We start from the raw sequence: 24,102 nt of genomic DNA, 5'->3' as shown, positions 1-24,102 counted from the left end.
TTGCTTATGTTGCGTTGCTGACAGTAGCCTGTCTGTAAACGATGTGATTGCGAGGCGGACTTGTCCACAGCTTGCAGCGCACTAGTACAGCAGGCTGGCTGCTGTAACTCAACATGTCCATGGAGTGGAGATATTTACTCTTGAAACACCAAAAAGCAAGACCGCAACTTATGACACGAAGGCTAAAGTGATTACTGAGAAGTTGTCCGTGTATCACCGCAGCTCTCTCTCCCCCTCAGTCTGATGATGCATCAGATGATAGCAGTAACGTTACGGTAGAGGTAATCATACATAGCGACTCATTTACACAAAACATGTCGGTGAAAATAAAAAGACAATAGACATAGCTGGGCAATTAAATATATATTTATTACTTTTCACGAATGAATTGTTTGTCACCGGTCGGCTGCATGTGAATCCTCGTCTCTGTACTGCCCTGCGTGCGCTCAAAAACCGGAACTCCCCAAATGCGGAGCGTACCACTTGGTAGTTTCTGGAGGGGGGTCAGACCAAGTGTGTGAAGTAACCATGTGTGAAGTGGCAGCGGTGTTTCATTGTTGATTTATTGAAACGTTAGAAGAACGAAAGAAGTTGAAAGCAGTGATTATAATCAATTAAATCTAATGTTTTTCTGCAAATAGCATCATTGGGAGGTAGATTCTGGCACTCAATATTAGGGGTGGGCAATATATCAAATTTATATCCATATTGTATTGTGATTTGAGACTATATGGTCTTAGATGTTGGATGGTAATATGGTGATACAGCATACATGTTGTCTTTCCCTGGTTTTAAAGGCTGCATTACACTAAGTGAAGTATAGGCTAGTGACATTTTAAAGTAGAATGTCATAACTCACTTTTTCATGTATGTAAGTCATGGAAATCCATTGGTCAAAATGTGTATGCACCCTGATAGATGACGCTCTGAGGCCTACCAGTAGGTCACAGCCCAGTGGTTGAGAAACATTAAAATACCTAATTTCCCCTCCAAAATCAGATGGACTCCTCTACAAAATCATCCCAATCATTCTAGAAATATTATTTTCTTTCAAATAGAGCTAATCTGGTGAAAATCTGTATTTTTTCATATCGCAATATATATCGCATGGGCGGGGAATATCGCAATGTCAGTTTTTTCCAATATCGTGCAGCCCTATACCCTACCCTCGTACACTAAGGACTCCATGGATTTCATAAAACTCATTAAATCTATTAACCATATAGAAGATTCACAACTTTTGGTCACAATGGATATTGAGTCATTGTATACTAATGTGCCTTTTGATGGGGGCCTCCGAGCCGCTGAACATTTTCTGGACACAAGAAATGAACTTAACCCCGATACTGCATCTCTGCTGGATCTTATAAAAGAAATTCTTACCTCTAATTTCTTCCTTTGTGGGAATGATTTCTTCCTCCAGGTGTCAGGAGTGGCCATGGGCTCCAAAATGTCACCCAGCTTCGCCTCCCTATATGTGGGCCTCTTCGAAAAAGAACTGTTCAACCAACAAGATCTTCCCTACCTCCTCAACATCTCGCATTGGAAAAGGTATCTTGACGACGTGTTCTTCATATGGACAGGACCTGTGTCTGCACTGCAGGAGTTCCACCGGTTCATTAATTCTAGAAATAAACATTTACAGTTCACAATGTCCTTTGATTTAACTAAGATGAATTTCCTGGATATGTGGGTTATAAAAGAAAACAACTGTCTTAAAACTGACCTATACCGTAAACCTACTGATAGAAACTCTCTCCTCCATGGTTCTTCATATCATCCCACACCACTCAAAAAAAGTTTGCCCATTTCTCAATGTAACCGGATCAGAAGAATTTGCAGTTCAGATGAAGACTTTCAAACTCAAATCAAGGATCTTGAGACCAGATTCAGAAAAAGGGACTATCAAGAGAGCTGGATCAAAAATGCAACTACACGTTTTTCCAATGTGTCCCAGACTCAGTGCCTGGAGTCCACGAGACCAAAATCTAAAGAAAACAGAGTGGTCTGTGCCGTCCAATTTTCTCCTGTCTCCAGAGAGATTGAGAAAGCTATAAAAAAACATTGGCACATCATTGACAGTGATCCGGCACTGAAGGCGTGTTTCCCTAAACAGCCTTTGGTGGTCTATAAAAGGCCTCCTAACCTACGGAATATGCTGGTGAGGGCAGACCTCCCACCTATTCCACCTGTTCATTTCCTTAGCTCGATCCCCTCTGGTAATTATCCTTGTGGCCGGTGTCAACAGTGTAATTTCACCTACAAAACCAATTGTTTTTACCATCCCCACAGTGGCAAAAAATATAAAATCAAAAGTGTTATCTCATGTTCCACTGTCAATGTTATTTATATGCTGCATTGTCCATGTGGGCTGTCATATATAGGTAAGTCACTGAGACCTCTTAAAACTCGTATCTCTGAACACCGCAGCACTATTAGAAATAATGTTATATCTAGCCCGGTGGCTGTTCACTTTACCTGTGCTAAACATTCTGTATCCACTCTTAAATACATTGGGATTGAGGCTCTTAAACTGCCACGCCGAGGGGGTGATATTAACAATTTGCTACTCCAAAGAGAATTATTCTGGATTTATACATTGGGCACTATGGCCCCAAAAGGCCTCAATGAGGAATTCGATATGAGACCTTTTCTATAGAGAATGTTGTTAATCCTATACTCCAACCTGTCACTAGGAGGTCCCTTCTGTGAAGCTCGTTCTACTGCTCTGTTCTCTCTCCCCTCTTGGGGTGATCTCTCATATATGTGGTTTTTCTGTGTATATTTTTTAAAAACTTTTTGCTATTCATTTTAAGTATTAGACTAATAGACTAGGTCCCCATTGCTGTTAATACAGTATGCCTTTTGTGGTTAATGAAGTCGCCTCTAGGGATGTATTTGCATTTGCATGCATTTGCATCTATAGTTGTATTTGTTTTGGGCCTTTACTGAACTTTACTGAACTATGTACTATTAAGCAGAGCCCACAAACTACTCCTTATTTGGTGGCATATATAATTATAATTATATGTGTCCTCCTTGTCTACACTGTATATATATATATACTGTTAGAATCTGTACATGTGTGTTTTGAATAACCTATGCTGCCTATGTGTATACACCTTTATTTTAACTTTACTAATTACTAATTGCTGAACACCTGTTGATCTGTGTTGTATATTGATACGGGTATTTAAGACGGCTTCTCTCTGCCACTCCACAAAGCGTCTTGAGGAAGGGCCAGTGTGGCCCGAAACGTCACGCTGTGTGCATAATTTAATAAAGAAACCTAACGGGAGCTCCTCTGGTGTGCGGACCTTTATTTTTTCACAGTGGGTGATATGGGGCCTTCAAGATGGAGAGGAAGCCTCTGGTGTGTGTGTGTGTGTGTGTGTGTGTGTGTGTGTGTGTGTGCGTGAGAGAGAGAGAGAGAGAGAGAGAGAGAGCTCACACTCAACTTGAGCTCCTGAAAATTTAGTTGTAAAAACTAGAAAAAGTACTTTCAATGTGGAATAAACCGGGATGTTTTTTTTTACAAGGATCTAAATAGGATATAGCCTACCGACTTGGACCTACTCCAACTACACATCCAAAATCAGAATTCAAAATTTGTTTTTAGACAAAATCACCTGGAAGGACACCCTGAAAAAAGGATTCACAGAAGGACTCGACTAACTCAGGGATCGCTCTTCTGGGAAAGCTGGGACTGACACCTGGAAATCATTGAACCCAAGTGCGCCTACTACAAGTCAGAGGTACCCCATCATCCAAAGGACTGAGCTTTATTGAAATTATCCGGTAACACTTCATAATAACGTTCAGTTTTTGCTATGAACATTTGAGTATTCATGTTTTAATGACTGTGTAGTAGGCAAGGATGGTAAATGAAACAACATTTAAGATTAGGCTACATTTATTTATCGCACGCACACTGATTGAATGCAGGAGGCCGCAGTAGGCTACTGCCAATGTCCTATGACAAGCGAGCAAGAGAGACATGGCAAAACAATCAAGCCTTAACAGTTTTTCATGAAAGCGAATAATTTTTTTTAAAGCTCAATAAACACAGATTTAATATGTGTCCGGAATTTATCCCACTTGTCCTGTAATTTGAAATCTTGCAGCAGGACCATTCAGCAGGACACATGTCCTGCACCTGTTTTTCCTAGCGGAAGTGATGCACGCGCACACACACACACACACACACACACACACACACACACACACACCGACACACACACCGACACACACACACACACACACACACCCACCCACCCACCGACACACACACGCACGCACGCACGCACGCACGCACGCACACACACACACACGCACACACACACACACACACACACACACACACACACACACACACACACACAGGGTGAAAACAATACTTGTCAGCCACACACTGGACCTAAATCACTGATAGACTGTGTTCACTTGCTGTTACTTTTGTGTGTGTGGACTGTGGAGAAAGCTCTGCCTGGAGGCTTCTTGTGAGGAGAAATTAATTAATTAAGAAAGACAGACAGACAGACAGAAGTAAGGAAGTAGGCGTGTTTGGGTGTGTCCTTTGACGTAAAAAGGCGTGAAACCTTTCTGACGATCCGATTGGTCCGCCTCCATTAACTCCCTCCCACACCGTGACTACACCATGGACTACACCGTGACGTATACACGACTCTGGACCCGGACGTATTGTTGTTGTTGAGGGGCGGGGGTAACGCGCTAGTTGGTTTCTGGGGGGAGCTAATATATCCATGAGCTACACAGGCAGCAGCGAAAACCCAGGTCCCAGTTAGCAACGATGCTCATATTCTATCAGGAATGACATTGAATATAGCATCCGTTAGTTAGACTGATGTTAAAACATCCAAAACGTTCCCAGGCGCCTAACCATACCGCTTTCCATCTGAAGGCCAGACCAGCACACCGACGGGAATTGGAAAACAGGTCAGCAAACTCTCGCTCGTACATGTTAGCTAACCGGCTGAGCTAAACTAAAACTAAGCTAATAATGTTAATGTACTCCTAGCTGTACCGGTGCTGTTGTAGTGTTGGTTTTCAGTAAGGTGCCAGTAGGCCTATAAACTGGCTGTCCTACTGTTGTGTTATCCCGTTAAAGCTGCCCAAATGACGCGTTAACTGAGTTGACATCAATAACGTTAACGCTAGCTGTTTTGCTCGGCTAACAACAATATCCCAGCCAGCCTGCACTCTGTCATCCACTCGAACAGGGTGTGCAGGGTACACGCGATTACACATTTCAGGCTGACAAATATTTATGACATGAATCATGAATGAATCCATCTCTGAACGTTACATTACAGACAGTGGTATCAAATTGATGTAACCCTAACAGGAAATTGGTCTTGGTTAAAAAAAAAACCCACATTACTTAACGCTCGCTCTGCTGTAGGCTATACAGAATAGATTTGTTCATATTTGTGGCTGTGATGCATTATTGGATGATTGCCTGGAGGTTATGGTTTAGCACTACATCGCTTCCACAGATCCAGGCAGCAGTGGCACTGAGTCACTGCAGCACTGGGCTGCTGCGTTTGACCTCTACAGAGACAGTGCTTTGACAGGCTCACACAATAACTGAGCCAAATCCAATTTCACCTCTGGCTTCCTTGTCATTCCTTGCCATATTATTTTATAGTCATTGTCATGACATGTCCGCATCATAGGTCCAGACTGCATAGGACGTTTGATTATTTTTACCCCTGACTGCATTTTCGCATGTATGAATATTATTTTACGAACAATAGTCTTAAATAACTTATTTATTTTTGTATTAATGTTTTTATTTATTATTCTTTATTGGTTGTCATCTCTTGCGAAAGATGTAAATTAATTATGAGATTTGCAGAGACGTTATTGGGTTTATAGTTGGGTTTATTTGATGCTTTATTGATCCATGTGGGGACATTTTCTTTTTGCTTGCCCCCTCCCTCAGAAAGGTCAGAGGTCATACTCGGCTACAAAACAGCAGCCCAGGAGCTGATAGGGAGTCTTGGGACTTGACATGTGACTGAAATCACATGTGACTCCCCTGAAGATGATTTAGAGAATCTTACCTCTAACTGTCTTGAATCTCTCTCCTCATGCTCCTCTTCACCAGCATGCGGTGACTGAGCCTGAAGCCTGAAGGCCCAGCAGCGGGTCCAGTGGCAGCGGCAGGCGGCTAGCTTGGATGAAGAATGAAGAGCCCGGTGCACAGATGCAGGGATGTGGAGCATGGGCGAGGGCAGGTGGGGTCCGGGTCCGGCTGCCTCCAGGCCGAGCAGCGCATCCCTATCTCCAAAGACATCATCACCTCCTCCTCTGCCTCCGCCATGTGGTTCATCCGGGACGCCTGCGGCATTGTGTGCGGCGTCATCACCTGGCTGCTGGTGCTCTACGCCGAGTTTGTGGTGCTGTTTGTGATGCTGCTGCCCTCCAAGAACCTGACCTACAGCATCGTCAATGGCACCCTGTTCAACAGCCTGGCCTTCCTCGCCCTCGCCTCGCACTTCAGGGCCATGTGCACTGACCCGGTGAGTGGTATGGTAATATGGGGGCTTGTCAAGTCACTTTATCTCGAGTCCAAGGGTCGTTTCTCCCTGAGGACCCAGGACCGTTTCCGAGCACACTTGCCCCCAAACTGACCCCAGGTCCGGTTTGTTTGATCAGTGTGAACGTTGTGTTCCGTACACGAGCACGGAACAGTGAACCGTGCCCGGGACCACTTGAAGAGGTGGCCTGGGGAACGCTTCAAGCATGCCCCGGCATGGAACGCATCAAGTGTGAACTCAAGCGTACCCAAACACTGAAGTGGACTGCTATTTCTTCACTGTGTTCACCAGTTATCCTATTCTTTGGACTTTTGTTACCTACCAGGGGATGGGTCAAATGCGCGTGATTTCTAACCCCACATAGGATAAGCAATAACCACGCCCTGTGGCGCCGGGATTGGCCAGGAGCAACACTGGAGGGCACGCAGCCCAGCGATTTCATGAACCAACTGAATAGCTCTTGAGAACGGACAGCGATTTCGAGTGCGGACATTGAGAGCGGACATTGAAATGAATTATGGTCACCTACCTTCCTTAGCATAGTAATAATAATAATAAGCATAATAATTGTAATCTACACAATGTACACAATCTACAAAAACATGCAATAATATAAACGGTCTTGTGTTCACGTTCATAGCTCATATAATATAATGTATCATATCGTTAATTTCAAGCTCAATTCTTACCCAGAGAAAAGGTACAGCACTGAAAATGTAACAAGCAATAGTTTTTTAAACATCTTTATTTTAAAAGATGAAAAACCCCAGGTGCTTTTAGTCCCAAGCTTCAATGCTCCTGGCCAATCCCGGCGGCACAGGGCGTGGTTATTGCTTATCCTATGTGGGGTTAGAAATCACGCGTCAAATGCGGAGAACAAATTTCGCACACTCAGGTGTGTGACAATCAGTGGGACTTTACCTTTTACCTTTACCAGCGAGCTAACTTGCAAATGCAATGCAGTGCAATTTGAATTGGTTTGGCGATGCAAGGGTACATTTTAAGTTTGTCACTGTATAGAAAACAATACACAAACTTGTATTTACCTCTTGTAGTAGATCACAGAAACAAAAGTCCAAACCATAGGATGAACTGGTCGTCCAATTCACTTGGCAAAAATGTAACGTAATAGTGCCTAAATTAGCCTACTCTTCTTCTTTGTTGTGTTTATTGGCGGATCACTAGCCAACTAGGTGCATATCGCCACCATACCTATTGTATGAGTTTGTAGACACGCAAAGAGGACATGAAACGATACACAAGTGTTCCCGGGGACAGAACAAATGTGTAACGTGAAAGCTGACCAGCGAGCGAGAGGACTTGGCATGGAACGAAAGCAGTCGTGATATCTCTGCCTGAGAACGCTTATTATTTATTGCTTATTGTTTATTTTGTAACAGAGTTTTATGGAGACCGTTTATTGTTTATTTTACACAGTAAAAGATCTTGAGGCCCAGTACTGCCTCCTGACTCGTGAATGTCGCCACACATGTCTAACCAGAACACAACGCAGGGGAAAAACACAAATTAAACTTGTGACTTCAGCGTTGCTTGAGCGTTGCTTTTGCCTATGGTGTGAAAGCCCTGTTAGTGGCACGCGCGCCCCAGGTAGGTCACTGGTTATCTTGCACTGATTCTCAATGTCATGCAAACAAGTTCTGCGTCTTTCGTGTTATATCGTGTTGATTAATGGATCCGAAATCTCATGAACTTATAGTACATTTAGCTTCTGTCTATAATTATAATGATTAATGAGCTGCATATACCCGGGTGTCACCTACTGTATGTTGATGTGTCCTGTTAGGGGGCCGTGCCAAAAGGGAACGCTACCAAGGAGTACATAGAGAGCCTTCAGCTGAAACCAGGGCAGGTGGTCTACAAATGTCCCAAGTGCTGCAGCATCAAGCCTGACCGAGCACACCACTGCAGGTAGGGCAAAAGGGACACCGAACGCTTGCTGGAGCATTAGGAATGCACAAGCCCATTTCCACACTTTGAGCTGCAGCGTTTTGTTTCAGAGGAGCAAACATGTCAAACTATTATCAGATATTAAATTATGACTTTGGTAAATAGGTGGAGTAGAGTAGTAGTAGCAGCTCAGTGATATACTATAACTACCGCTGGCCTCCTCTAATTTTCCATGAATGTTTTTCCTTGTGCACGATCATGAGTTGTTGCCCCGAACGATTGATAGAGTGTAGCAGCTACACTGTATCAATCTGCACTGCTACACTGCTGCTCTGCTACACTGTATCAATCCTCATCCAGTTTAGCTACACTGTAGCTGAACTGGATGAGGCCTTATTACAGCCATCGCTACACTGTAATGCCAGACTGACACTGCTGGTGGTTGAAAGTAATTATTTTGACTCATGTTGTGCTGTTCTTCCTTTTCCATTATGGCTTGGCGTGGCAGCCCAGCGCTGCTGGGATTGACGCGTTATTACGAAACCCACCGCGGTTCTGACAAAACCACGCCCTGTGCCCGCCTACACTGCAGTCAAGCGCAGGGATTGGCCAGGAGCAAGTCTTTTGTCTTCTTTTCACAGCTCGAATCTCCCACACCACAAACACTGCACAGCACGCAGCCCAGCGATTTCATGAACCAACCTAATTGCTCTTGATAGCGGACATTGAAAATAAATTATGGTCACGTACGTTGACATTCCTTAGTCTACTGTAATATATTAACGGTAATGAAAACGTAACACACAAGCTTTTAACACATTCACTGCCAGCCGTTTTTTTTTTTACTGTAGGTAGCTTCTGCCAGAGGGTTTTTTTGAGGATTCTGGCTCATCTTTCAAGACCCGAGGATTCTTTTCTGCTAAGATTTTGTGAACACAAAATATCTCAAAAGAACTAATAGAATGTGTGCTTTCTCTGTCTAAAAGAGTTAGTTTGTAGAGTTAGTAGTTATGTAGGCATTAGCACTTGAATACAGCATGGTTTCAGCGTCTGAAAATTGAAGCTGAGATAAATAGCTTTTTGTGAAATTCGATAGAACAGTCACTTTAACCATTCATTTTTGGCATCAGTAAGACGTCAGACATCTAAACAATAGTTTTGAACAGTAATTTCCTCCATAACAGCAGGAAACACCCCTCTCCTTCAAACTCCTCCCTCCGTGTGTGTTCTTCTTGGCTGCAGCGGGCGTGTCACAAGCTCGTTGCTGCTGCTGCTGTAACCTCGCGTCACCAGGCTCACTGCTTTGCTGCTGCTCCTGTCTGCTGGCGGCCGCTGGGCAAGTCTGGAGAGCTTTGATGAAGCTTTTGCGATTCTGGTCTTATTTATGCTGCGTGTTTCAAAGTGTCTTGCACCCATAATCTATTATGCAAATTTGCAATCCCCCCCCGCCAGCTCCCAAACGCGAAAGCGAAAGCGTTTTCGCCAATCCATTTTCATGAGAATGGCTTCGTCACACTGCTTTTTGCTTGCCTTCCTGTAGTCTGGAGAGCACTGTCGCCACTTAGTGGGTCGGTGGAATGGGTTGTACACGTTCGGTGGCTCCAATATTTTTATAGGAGACGTGGGGGGCATTGATCCACGTCCCACCGTCAAATTTTTTTTTTTTTTTTTTTTGACGACTCAACTCGTCATTGGCAGTCAACCGTTGGATTTTTTTTGACGAGTCAACTCGCCATTGGCAGTGAACGTGTTAACACAATCAATTTTTAAACATATTTATTTTAAAACATTGTAAAATTGAGGGCTTTAGCCAAAGCTTCAATAACAGAGCTCAGCTGACAGTTTAACTTGCAAATGAAAAATATAAAATGAAAAATACAATAGGCTACAGCACATACTGTAGGCCTAGCTTCTTCTTTTTTTTTGGCACAGCTATTCATTCCCCCCAGTCCAGCCGTTTGTTCCAGTCCAGTGAAGTCCCAACAAAGTGCAATCTACAAAAACATGCAATAATATAAAATCATAGATAAATAGTTGAATCATACACAATCAATAAAACCAAAAGTAAAATATATGATTATAAATACTCGTAAAAAACCCACAACAAGAAAATAAAACACCAATCTACAAAAACATGCAATAACATAGGCTAAAAGTAAAATCACACATCACAACAAATAAAACCAAAACTAAAATATATAATTATAATATACTCATAAAGCCTAAATGGAATAATAAAAATAAACATGCACCTGTTGGGATGGTGAATATAAACACTGGCTGATAAATTGTCTGGTACTGCAGGCCAAGTGGCGCGAGGCTTGAATGTCTGACTCTAGCCGGCTTACATTTTAAAAACTGCGACAGTTCACACAACTTTAACACGACATGTATATATTATACATCAAACTCTTGAACTACTTCTGCTCTCACTCAATGTCAAAATATAAGCGATGTGATGTATAGTTTTTGAGATACCGGTATTAACGTTTGTTTGGCACAACTCATACTATTAACTGCTGCGGGTTGCACACACGAACCACGCTGATTCGTCATATAAGAACAATCTAACTGTGTTAGTTTTGCTAAGAAGTTTTGATGGAGAAAAATTAGTTAAAACATTGTTAATTTACCGTTTTTCTTTTTCATTTGAAATCATGTTGGCAGCACGCCGTGGAGCTTTTTCATGCAGGCTGAGGCCTTGTCAATCAGTGTCACCGTGTCAGGAAGCGCACCTGGAGCTTGTCAAATAAATCCTCATCCCATTGGCTCACGTGAGCATGGGCGCCTGGCCAATCCCGGCGCTTGACAGCTGCGTAGGCGGGCACAGGGCGTGGTTTTGCCAGAACCGCGGTGGGTTTCGTAATAACGTGGGATTGACATTTCTATGACAACAGGGCTACCTGCTTGAAGGTGTGTCTTTAACTGATGAGGCGCCTGTTGAAAAGCAGCGGCTGCTATATACATCATGGCTGTGACTCTAAGGCCCTGTTTACACAGCAACGCTCCCTGCATAAAACGGCAAACTTTTTTAGCATTAGTGTGCCTGTGCCTTTGTTTTACACGGAACGGCATTCTTGGGGTGTGAAAACGCAAAAAAAGTGAAAACAGGTCCCAGAGTGGAATTCTTTGATAACGCCACCCTCACTGTTGCCATGTAAAGTGGCGAAACGCAATTCAGGTGATGACACAGCCCCCCTTCACCATGGAAGACAATGATAGACAAGCATTGAACATTGCCCAATACAGCCTTATGGCACAGGCACAATGAATCGCATTGGTATTCAACAAACATAACGATTTGCTAAAAACACATAATCTGCGTTAAGTGCCCGCTACTAACGTCGCTGTTTCGGAGGCTTCGCCTACCTTCGAGAGACATAGACCGTATTCTGACAGACACACCTGCGACATTGCGAGCTGCGAGATCTGAGCCAGGTTTCTACCTGATGAACCCTGAAAGTGTACCAGACTCCGGGTCCTTCAAGCCCGGACAATAATCCAAACCAGAGTCTGGGTCCTTCGCCTGGAAATCTAATACAGTCGCACATAGCCTATTAATCACTCCTGCATTAAATAATTGAAGACAACTCACCACCAGATGCATTTCCTCAAGTCCCAATTGTGCTGGCAAAGAAAACAGGTCTTTTTATGGGGCTTCAGACCTATTGGGTTTTTATTCTGTAATCCAATCTGGAGCAGTTTATTACCTTTCGTGACTTCTGTGTCACTCTATCGTGTGGAAAATTAATTTAGTTTAATCCTACAAAGCTAAATCAAGCCCGTTAGAAATAGACAGAACGGAGGAAGCTAGGCGTTTTAACTTCAAAATAAAAGCTGTAATTTATAACTAGGTAAATAATAACAGAACTGTGGACTCACTACGGGTTAAAATGTACTTGAGTTGTCTGTGTTCTATGTCTTCTGTGTATTTCGGATCACACACAAAAAACCGTTGCAACATGCATCAATAAGGCTATTATTTAATTACCATTATTGTGAAGGTTTTAACCAGAAGTTTCAATGTTATTCTGGCTCACTTGATGGCTTCAGTCTGCACGCAAATCGTTATCACAAACGCTGTGTATAACCGCAAAATAGAATGTGAGAACGCAACGCCAGTTACCCGTTTTCTGCAGAGACTGTTGTCGTCTAAACATACTATAAGTCATCGAAAAGTCATGGCTGTTAAAACAGTGGATAAACATTTCATTTCCTATAAGTTCTTCACAATAAAAAGCCTTTCGTTTGTCAGTGGAAAGCCTTTAATATATGAAGCAACAGGAAATGTTTTCATTAACATAACACGGCTCCGATACGGCTGAAAGCTATCAGGAAACGGTCAAATAAAGCAGATATCTAAAAAGTGCAAAAGGAATCACAGGAGAGAAACTAAACTCCAAATCACAGAGATTCAGTTAAAAGCTACAAAAGTAGCCTACTGAGCGCTGAACACACAAAAGCTTTCAAAAACTGCTTTTCTGGTCTCCAGCACAGACATGAGTTGAGTCTATCTCGGGCACGGCTTGGCACAGCTCGGCGCGTTTAAACTAGTAATGGAAACTCAAATCGGCGCGGCATGGTTTGGTTCAGCGCGGGCAAAAGTGCCAATGGAAAAGGCAAAAGGGGTACTGCTCTTTCACTCCCTTCTCATCTTATCTTACCCTTCTCTCTCCCTCACACTCTCTCCCTCACACTCCCTCATCACAGTGTTTGCAAACGCTGCATACGGAAGATGGATCACCATTGTCCCTGGGTCAACAACTGTGTTGGGGAGAACAACCAAAAGTACTTTGTGCTTTTCACAGTAAGTTCAGCACCTTGAGAGTAGACACCCAGTAATTAACAGACAGACAGACGCACGCACGCACACGCACACACACACACACACACACACACACACACACACACACACACACACACACACACACACACACACACACACACACACACACACACTGACTCTCTCTCTCTCTCTCTAATATCTCTATTATATGCCAGCTCTGCAGGGCACTTGGATTCTGGGCTAAGAGTAAATGAATCACCCAGATGCGCTGAACAGGAATGAGCCTCTTCATCTAATGAAGGCTTACCCAAAAAATTGCACGCAGGTGTTGAAGTGTTAAGTAAGCGGTGCAAGTTTACGACTTAGGAGCAGTCATCTTGGTCTATCCTCTCGTGCTACAGACGGACACCTTGTGCTCCAGATGGACACACATGTCACATATAGAAGCGGCTGCACAATATTAGATTATAAGCCAGAGTAGAAGGGGAATACAGATTATTATTATTATTCCTTCTCTGCACCTCTGTTGCACAGTTGCTGCACCCCCAAAAGGAATTACTTGGGAAATCACTATTACTTGTAGTAATGCAGGGCAGGTGCAGAATGCAGATACGCATGTAGTAACTTGTGGTTCATGCTTCCCTGTCTTTTCCACAGATGTACATTGCTCTCATCTCTCTCCACTGTCTGGTCATGGTGGTCTTCCATTTCCTCTACTGCTTTGAAGATGATTGGACAAGTGAGTGCCCGCCCCTCTGTATCCATAAAGAGAGTCCTCAGCTCGTTTCATCTTTCTCTTTTGGTTTGAAAAGGACATGAAGGTTTTATGTTCATAATCATCAATGAAGGTCATTGTTTCAAGTTTCTCCCTCTTTTAGTTGTCATGTTTTATTTCCTTTTCATTCTGAAGTTTCATCCTTTCTTGTTTCCCTTCTGGACTGTGGCTGCGGCACAGCTAGCAGCTTGCTGTCTGAAGGTCAGTCATATCCAGCAGCCTTGCTAGAGCAGAGAGAGCAGCCTCAGGCAGTAGTGCTTGGATGTAGGGCTGGGCAATTAACCCAAAATGTATAGAAATGTAGAACCTCTAAGCGACTTCAGAATCAGAATCAGAAAGACTTTAATGATCCCCGGGGGGAAATTGGGACAAGTTACAGTAGCTCGCTCACAGAACACACATAGCATAAATAAAATAAAAATAAAAATAAAAATAAACCGTAGTAATGCAATATTAACACATTCACTGCCAGACGTTTTTTTTTACTGTAGTTAGCTTCTGCCAGAGGGTTTTTTTGAGGATTCTGGCTCATCTTTCAAGACCCGAGGATTCTTTTCTGCTAAGATTTTGTGAACACACAATATCTCAAAAGAACTAATAGAATGTGTGCTTTCTCTGTCTAAAAGAGTTAGTTTGTAGAGTTAGTAGTTATGTAAGCATTAGCAGTTGAATACAGCATGGTTTCAGCGTCAGAAAAATTATTCAGAGATAAACGGCTTTTTGTGAAATTCGATAGAACAGTCACTTTAACCATTCATTTTTGGCATCAGTAAGAGTCAGACATCTAAACAATAGTTTTGAACAGTAATTTCCTCCATAACAGCAGGAAACCCCCCTCTGCTTCCAACTCCTCCCTCCATGTGTGTTCTCCTCCTGCCTCCCTGGCTCTCCAGCGGGCGTGTCACAACGAAGTTGCTGCTGCCTGGCTGCTGCCTGTTTGCGCGGCCGCTGTTTGAGGAAGTCTGGGTGGACTCGCTCGTTTCGTGGAGTTTTGGTTGAGAGCTTTGATGCGATTCTGGTCATATTTATGCTGCGTGTTTCAAAGTGTGTTCCACCTGTAATCTATTATGCAAATTTGCAATCCCGCATCGCCAGCAATCAGCGCGAAAACGAAAGCGTTTTCCCCCATCCATTTTCATGAGAATGGCTGCTGGATGGACAGTGGACACTATTACATTTTTGCTGTGAAGTGCTTGCCTTCCTCTAGTCAGGAGAGCACTGTCGCCACTTAGTGGCTCGGTGGAATGGGTTGTAAACATTCGGTGGCTCCAATAATTATATAAGAGATGTAAAAGGGTTAGATGCACATCCCACGGTCAAAAAAAAAAAATCTTTTTTTTGACGTATTAATACGTCATTGGCAGTCAACCGTTGGATTATTTTTGACGTATTAATACGTCATTGGCAGTGAACGTGTTAAGCAATAAGCAGAAAAACACAACATAGAATAGAATAACTAGTAATGCGATAGAAGCAAAAGCACAAAATCTTAATCTTGTATGTCATGTTGGTTAATTCAATTAATGCATGAATTCAATTAATTGATAATGAATGGTGTTATTGTGCTTACTGAAAGCAAGGCACAAGCAAGACTCATTGATGACAGGTGTGCTATGTAGGGCTGTGCAATAAAATCGATACGGCAATATATCGTGATACTTTTTTCCGCAATACTGTATCGATATTTAAGAAAAATATCATGATATATCGCCATATCGATTTCTTTTGCACAGCCGTGTGTTCAGTGACACAATAAGAATACTTTTTATTTCAGTGTGTTCAGTAACACACTCAACACTCCGTAGTTTTGACTCAAATTGCCACTAAGTTATCAATATAAAGTGATGTATATATTATTACACTACCTGGGTGGTACACAGCAAATTAAATTTTCAGTAAATTATGTAGAATATTGCAATATATCGCAATATGTATTAGGGGTGTCACGGTACACAAAAGTCACGGTTCGGTACGTACCTCGGTTTTGGGGTCACGGTTCGGTACGAATACGGCACGGTACGAAAACGGGGAAAAAAAGCAACAAATCCCAAATTCTGTTTTTTTCCCTTTGAATATGTCTGAATTCTGCTTTTTACGCTATTTTTACCATCAGAAATAGTGTCTAATATGTGGGAATGAATAAATGTCCACTATTTAATAAGATCTAGGCAATCCACACAAAAAGGTTTTACTCTAGAGCAGTGATTTTCAAAGTGTGGGGTGTGCCTCCCTCTCAGATGTCTGTATTCCAGCTGTTTGACAGGGCAAAGGCATTTCCCCCCACTTTAAATCTTTATTGTACACAAGTTTGTAAACAGAGCGCATGTGTGGAGTAGCCTAATACTCCCACCAACCCCTCCCCCTGTTGTATTTGTTTTATGTAGCATTTGCGTTTGATGTAAGCACTACCGTAAATTCCGGACTATAAGCCGCGGCTTTTCCCCCGTTTTTTGGCCTTTTTTGGCCCCTGCGGCTTATAGTCCGGTGCGGCTTATCTATGGATTTTTTCAAAAAAAAAAAAAAAAAAAAATCTCTCTTTTTTAGCACTCTTTCTAACTATAAATCCACTTCTGTTTTAATTTCCTCTCTTGCCCTCTTTTCACCACACCGCGGACACTGTGTGCACTGTAAAAAAAAAACACAGGTGGTGTTGTTTTGTTGAAATGTTAATAAATGGGAGCTTCCTCAAACAGCCATCTCTTTCCCGACAATCCCCTCTGTGCATGAACCCTTACATATGGTAATTAAACATTAAAACACAATAAAAAAAGAAAAAAAAAAAAAAAAAAAACCATTAAAACACCCGCGGCTTATAGTCCGGTGCGGCTTATATATGTAAAAAACAGTCAACTTTGCAGGTGCGGCTTATACTCCGGTGCGGCTTATAGTGCGGAATTTACGGTAATTTGGAATCCTATCTAAAAACGGCCACTAGGCGGCAGTGTTTCTTTAGTCAACGTCAAAATACCTACATGTTCAGAAGAAGAATAAAACGGCAGAAGAAGAAAAACTTCTAAACCCCTTTTGAAAGATACCCCCACTGTCTGTGTCTGACAGACAACGGGGTGGGTTTCACTTTCCCAGTAAGTACGGGAAAGAACCCTGTCAGCGCCTTAACGTTATCGGATGTGAGTTTTGTTTAGCATAATATGATTACGTTCGGTCATCTAATGGATTATTGGAACATGACAAGGAGTCATCGCCTCTTCCTCACCGCAGCTTGCCTGTCTGCATCCGCAGATGTCTGCTTGACCGCATCACTCATCCCACGCGATGTATGTTGCTTGTTTACAAGTTAACAGCTTTGTCAGTGTTATGTAACGTTTAGCCGCAACGCGCAACTATAAAGGACTTTGTCGCGGCTACGTAACGTTACATTGGCAAGCTTACCTCGTTGGCTTGATGTTGACAGAATTTGCAAAACATCTTATCGCCACAAAACGTCCCATTCTGTGAACGTGGATTTCTCTGGCCCTTGTGTTGTTTTGGTGTGTCTTCTTCTGTGGCGTTTAATTCAATTCAATTCAATGCCGTTCAAACAGCGTTTAGGTGCTTATGGATTTGACGTATTCGTCGTGTCGTTTCATGTATCGTGAAACGAGGTACCGTGAGGGTCGTACCGTAAACTCACGGGACGAATACATGTACCGTGACACCCCTAATATGTATTGTATCGCAATGTATCGTGATACAATCGTATCGTGACCCATGTATTGTCAAGTCAAGTCAAGTTTATAAGATAAAAAAGAGGTAGCTGTCCAGTGTGGTTGCAGGAAGTTCCCCAGGTGTTGAATGGAGCAGAGAGAAAAACATCCGAGGCACTCTGAATAATATTAAAAATCCTTTATTCTAAACGGGGGGGATACCAACGCGTTTCGACTCAAAGAGTCTTCATCAGGGTAATGGGAACAATCACATACAGGTGCTGTATTTAAAGCCCACTGAGGGGTCATGTGGTGGAGTCACATGGGAGTGATGTAACAACCCCTTTAAAGGAGACACCAGACGATATGATCCCACATAGTAAACATAGGAGACAGAAGGAGATTTAAAAAATGGAAAAGGTGTCTTTCCCAATCTAACCAGACGAGGTCACATAAACAAGGTCACACTTTCCATAATAAAAACAATGGCATTGAGGTACCAAAAAAATGCATGGATCAATGACAACACAGTGGATTGAGTCATGAATGTATGATCCTATTAATCAAAGAGAGGGCACAACATAATTCAAATCGCAGTAGAGTTAAGGCCTATTATAGGCACAGCACAGTTAAGGCATCATAGTTTAAGGCACAGCACAGTTAAGGCAGAGAGAGTTGGAAAAGTAAATTAATAATAATAATAATAATAATATATACACATATATGCACATACACATACACATATATATATACACATATACATATACATATATATATATATATATATATATATATACATACATACACATAATACACATACATACATGCACATACATCACTTTAGAGGAACGGTGAGAAATCATTATCCTCATTCAGGCCAGGGAAGGTGGTGGCTCTGAGGGTATTTATCCAAAATGTCTCACGTTTGAGCAAGTGTTTCAGTCTGTCACCTCCTCTCACGTTTTTGGGGATGACCTCAAGGACCATGACCCTCAGAGTGTCAGGACTGGTGTGGCCTGCAGTTTTGTAGTGTTGAGCCATAGGGTAGAGGGGGTTGTTGGTCCGAATTGCGTACTTGTGTTCCGACAATCTCTCCCTCAGCTTGCGCTTGGTACGGCCGACGTAGAAGGTCCCGCATTCACATTCAAGTCTGTAGACCACAAATGTAGTGTTACAATTTGCAAAGCTCCGACATTGAAAAGTCCTGTGGCTGAAGATGTCCACAAAAGTTTTATCTCTCTTTATGTTATTGCAATGATTGCAAGAGCCACACCTGTATGTGCCGGTTGGTTTCGGAAACCAGGTGGTGGGTTTGGGGCCCGGTTGGTGGCTCCTCACCAGGCTGTCTCAGTGTTGGTGCCCTTCTGAAAGCGAAGGCTGGAGGCTCTGGAAAGGCTGCGCTGAGTGAGGGGTCACTCAATAGAATGTCCCAGTTTTTTGTGATGATGTGTCTGATGTCGTAGGCCATGTTGCTGTACTGTGTAGTGAAATAGATTCTAGGTGGCTGTTGTTCTCGTGGTCTCTTTTTCAGAAGTTCATTCCTGTCCAGAGACTGAGCTCTAGTAAGAGCTGTAGAGAGGGTGTTTTTGTTGTAACCCCTCTGCGTAAATCTACAATGCATATCTCTGGCTTGATGTTCAAAATCACTTTCAGTGTCACAGATCCGTCTGAGTCTCTGGAACTGGCCATATGGGATGTTTGAAATTAGGCTTTTTGGATGGAAACTGTCCGCCATCAGAATGGTATTTCTGTCACTACTTTTTCTATATATTGATGTGTGCAGACAGCCATGTTGGTCAACTGAGATTTTTAAATCCAAAAAATGTATCTCTGTGTTACTGTATTCTAGGCTGAGTTTAATGTTGGGGTTGGTGGTGTTCAGGTATCGGTGGAAGTCCTTTAATTGATATTCAGACCCTGAAAAGATGAAAAAAAGGTCATCTATATATCGTCCGTACCATTTTATGTTGTCTCTGAATGGTTTGGTGTGGCCGTACACATACCTTTCTTCCCAAAGTCCCAAGTAGAGCCCAGCGTAGTTTGGTGCATAAGCCGCACCCATGGCTGTTCCTTTGATTTGTTTGTAGAGTCGATCCTGGAATAGGAAAATATTGTTCTTTAAAGACCAGTTTGTGAGTTGTGTGATGAAGTCTGTGGGAGGCATTTCAGGATTGGGCCTCTGCTGGAGGTAGTGTTGGATGGCTTCTAGGCCGTCTGTATTTTCTATGTTGGTGTATAGAGACTCAACATCCATCGTGACCAAATAGGAGTTCTGAATAATGTTGGATCTCTTTAAGTTTTTTTAACACGTGTGTAGTGTCTTGGAGGTATGCTTTGAGAGACATGGTGAGTGGTTTGATGAAAAAATCAATGTATTTTGATGCTGGTTCACTGATGGTGTCAATGCCACTTATGATAGGCCTACCTGGAGGGGAAGTCAGGTTTTTGTGGATTTTGGGGAGCAGGTAGAAGGTAGCCAGTCTTGGATTCTGTGGGAGAAGGAAATCACGTTCTTTATCAGTGATCCATTCATTTTCAAAAGCTGTGTCAACAAGGGATTTGAGCTCCAGCTTTATAGTTTCAATGGGGTTGGAGGTTAGGGGAGCATAATATTGTGGGTCACCAAGTTGTCTGAGAGCCTCATCAATATAATCCTTCTTACCCCATACAACTGTGGCTCCACCCTTGTCTGCAGGTTTTATCACGAGATCATCATTGCTTTTCAGCCACTGTACAGCATTTTTCTCTCCAGGAGTCAGGTTGGAGTACTGTAGGTCCTTCTCCTGTTGGTTTCAAAAAGATTGTCCACGTCATGGTTCACCTTTTTGGTAAAGGCATTGAGGCAGGCATTATTGCTAATGGGGAAGAATTTAGACTTAGGCCTGAAAGGGCTATAGGGCACATCCATGCTATTAGCAGGTAATGTGGCTACTGTGTTAGCATTTTTGTACCAGGCCTTCAGGTGTAAATTACGGTAGAATCTGTACAGATCTATTTTCGTCTGAAAGGCATTGGTGTTATGGGTGGGAGCATAGGAAAGGCCTTTGGACAGTACTCGTATACAGTCAGCAGAGAGGGCTGTACCTGATATATTGATCACCGTTTGGATTTAGGTCCGGGATCTGGTCAGCTCGCGTAGCTGGTATGTTCGTCCTGTTCCTCTGTCGTTTCCTGCCGCGCTTTGGGCTCAAGTCAAGTTTATTTGTATAGCACATTCCAAACACAGAGGCAATTCAAAGTGCTTCACATAAAACGGTTGACAAGAAAACAAAATAAATCATCATATCGTGAGGTCCTTGCCAATACCCAGCCCTAGTGCTATGACTTTGCTAAGGGTTTTGTCAAGCGGTCTGGGTGCTATTGGCGATTAAGTGCCATTTTCCCCCTATTGACTTGAATTGGGGGAATAGAACAGAAAATTGCCATAAAATGTTTTAATTTCCACCTAAATAAAAATATGACACATAGTTTATTGATGTGCTCACCTATTACAATGGGTATTTCTGAGATACTTTCACCAACGTTCAGTATTAAAAATGTAAAAAAAATATATATATATATATATATATATAGACAAAAAATGAATAGACCAGGTCAGGGTACTCAAGTAACCCATTTTCAATGGTTTTACATGGAAAAAAGGAAATGGGGAAACAAAGTTTTTCCGTGTTTCCGTTTCTGTTTTTCCGTTTCAACCTTTAAAATGGAAAAATGAAAAAAGCTTCACCGGTAAAAAAAAGAGAGAAAAAAGCTAAATTCATGGCTTGCCACTTAGAATAACGTTTCGGTCGTAAGACCTTCATCCGATTCCTCTCCTCAAGAGGAATCTAATGAAGGTCTTACGACCGAAACGTTATTCTTTTTCTTTGACTTATTAAACTTTTAATTGCATGTGGAGACAGTGGAGACATGTGGAGTTTATTTTTGTACTGTGTCGGGTTTTGCCCTTCTCCGACGCACCTGTTGAGCCTAGGTGTGCGAAAGCTTTTTTCCTCCTTGATGTTCATTTCCTGAAACCCCCTCAAAACGTTTCTAACAAGTACAGTATAGTAAAGACCGTGTCAGAGAACTGAGGGCAGGGTTTAAAAAAAGTCGTAATCGTAATCGTAATGGAGGTAAAAGTTTGAAATCATCAGGAGATTCATTTGACGTCATGCCCAGCCCTTCTCTGATGGACATACTTAACCCATCCGGTACTCTCTCTGATTTTGGTTTGGTGTTTTTTTTTTTTTTTTTTTTTTTATCAGTTCCCTACCATTGGAGCGTTTTGTCATGTGGAAAACGACATGTTTGTTTGCTCAGTTACACAAAGGATCATATTGCACACACAGCAAGACCAAGCCACTATTTGTCTGTTTTCTAACTGTTTTTGACGTCTTAAGTGAGGAATTCATGTGATGTGCCATTTTGTTATGGCTGAATTGCAGACTGCTGTCTTCCACTTCAGTCAACATGACAATCATATTGAGATTTAGTTCAGTCCAGTCAAAGCAGAGATAATTAAAGTCATGAAATACTTTTAGCAAGGCTTGTCAGAGCAGCAAGGAGATAGTTAAAACCAAGAGAAAGCAAATATGGCAAGGTAGTTTATTAGCTGTGCGAAGTAAACAAGTCTGAACTCTAAGACACTGCGTCACGAACTCATTCCCTCATATTGGAATTCAGTTTTGTCCAAACACAACAATTTCTCCTTTTAATAATATAAATGAATAAATACAATTCCTTTAATAATATAAATATAATAATGGTAAATGGACCGCATTTATATAGCGCTGATTGCCAAAGTGCTTTACAATGTGCCTACATTTCTATAGCGCTGATTGCCAAAGCGCTTTATAATGTGCCTACATTCACCCATTCTTCTCACACACATTCATACACTGAAGGCGGAGGCTGGCACAGCCATCGGGAGCAATTTGGGGTTCAGTGTCTTGCCCAAGGACACTTCGACATGCGGACTGGAGGAGCCGGGGATCCAACCACCTACCTCCGCTCTACCTCCTGACCCGCAGCCGCTAATAAATACAGAGAGCAACAATGAGAGACATAATGTCTGAGCAATAAGACCACACACCAAGACACACCAAGCCTTCAAGATGGAAGCAATAAGACCACACACCAAGCCTTCAAGATGGAACAGCGATACTTTGTGCTTAGCAGCACCGTGTGTGTCTAGAAGTGACTGACTTTCGCCCTACACCCAAACGAGTTCCGAATAGTTTTCCTTGTGTGGCAAGGCTTTTTTAGAGACCTGGTACACTCCCAATCATTACAGTTGCTTATGACATTTTGATAATGTTCCATGGAAGTAAGCATTATCTCATGTGTGGTCCATCCGTGAGGCTTTGTGTTACCAAATGCTGACTCAAGAATGACCTATTTGAATGGGAATGCCCTTTTTATTTGTGCTAAGGCTTTAAGGCTGTAGTCACAAGTTTTCAGACGTGCTTAGCTCTTCAACATAAAGCTGTTCTGAACCTGAACAAATGCCTCCTCATCCTGAAGGCAACACGGGCACCTTTTTGAAGCAATAGACATGAGTAATAAATCCTTCAGCAAGGACGAGTGTTGGCAAATCGGACAAATCTTTTGAGCATGTTTAGGATAAGGAACAGAAGTTCAATAAAAGATGACAGCTGACGGTAACTGTTGTGTCGACATCATTTGCTTCAAACCATTTTTGCAAATGGGTCAACAAGTGTGAGTCACAGCTACTTTGAATGTACTATGTAGCGCCTCCTCACATGATCCTCTGCTTTACCCTCTCACCTCTCTTCCTCCATGTCCATCACCCTCAGAGTGCAGTTCCTTCTCTCCTCCAGCAACAGTCATCCTCCTCATCCTCCTGTGCTTTGAGGGGCTCCTCTTCCTCATCTTCACCTCTGTGATGTTCGGCACCCAGGTCCACTCCATCTGTACCGACGAGACCGTAAGTGACCCTCGGCTTTAGTGACCAGCCACTGCAGCCAGGCTCCTCCGCCTTTCCTTTCCTTCCTTCTCTTCTTCCTACCTCCGTCTGTTCTTCAGCCTCCACACCCGCTCTCTGCTGCTGCTGCTCTGCCACCTTTGCTTCATTAACAGTGCATCTTTGACCGCTAATCAGGGTTGCTACAAGTCTGGAAAAAGTGCTTGAATTTAAAACGAAAACCAAGTACTTGGATTTATAAACGGGTCCTTAAAAGTGCTTGAATTTAGAATCCGAGTTTGAGCCTCATGCACGCCATCATCTCAAAATTGCTAGGCCAAGCTTGATATGCTTTCTTCCTATCTACAGTATCACTTCATGTAGGCTACAAGCAGAAATGCTGAGGATTTCAAGATTGCTTTGAGTTTATGTTAAAGTGTTAGGGCGTTTTCACACCTAAAAGTCTGGACCAAGGTCCAAACCAAATTCATGTTTTGTTACATTGTATACATTTGGTCCAG

At 42.6% G+C, this 24,102-nt stretch overlaps 1 protein-coding gene across 2 annotated transcripts in view; it reads left to right on the top strand.

The window, feature by feature from the left end:
• The first annotated feature begins 4,731 nt into the window (after positions 1-4,731).
• LOC310784907 (palmitoyltransferase ZDHHC3-like) overlaps positions 4,732-24,102 on the top strand; it is a 34,769-nt gene continuing 15,398 nt past the window's right edge. For both annotated transcript variants that reach the window (XM_083645937.1, XM_083645938.1), the window contains exons 1-6: positions 4,732-4,956; positions 6,131-6,545; positions 8,368-8,492; positions 13,182-13,278; positions 13,915-13,996; positions 23,475-23,605. In XM_083645937.1, the coding sequence (XP_083502063.1) occupies positions 6,210-6,545; positions 8,368-8,492; positions 13,182-13,278; positions 13,915-13,996; positions 23,475-23,605 (771 nt within the window). In that variant the 5' untranslated portion in view covers positions 4,732-4,956; positions 6,131-6,209. The remainder of the gene's footprint in view (positions 4,957-6,130; positions 6,546-8,367; positions 8,493-13,181; positions 13,279-13,914; positions 13,997-23,474; positions 23,606-24,102) is intronic.

This window comes from Poromitra crassiceps (genome assembly GCF_964638095.1).
Source record: "Poromitra crassiceps genome assembly, chromosome: 1".
Classification (NCBI taxonomy): Eukaryota; Metazoa; Chordata; class Actinopteri; order Beryciformes; family Melamphaidae; genus Poromitra; species Poromitra crassiceps.
The sequence above is the reverse complement of the archived record's forward strand: the minus strand, read 5'-3'. Positions and strand labels throughout refer to the sequence as shown.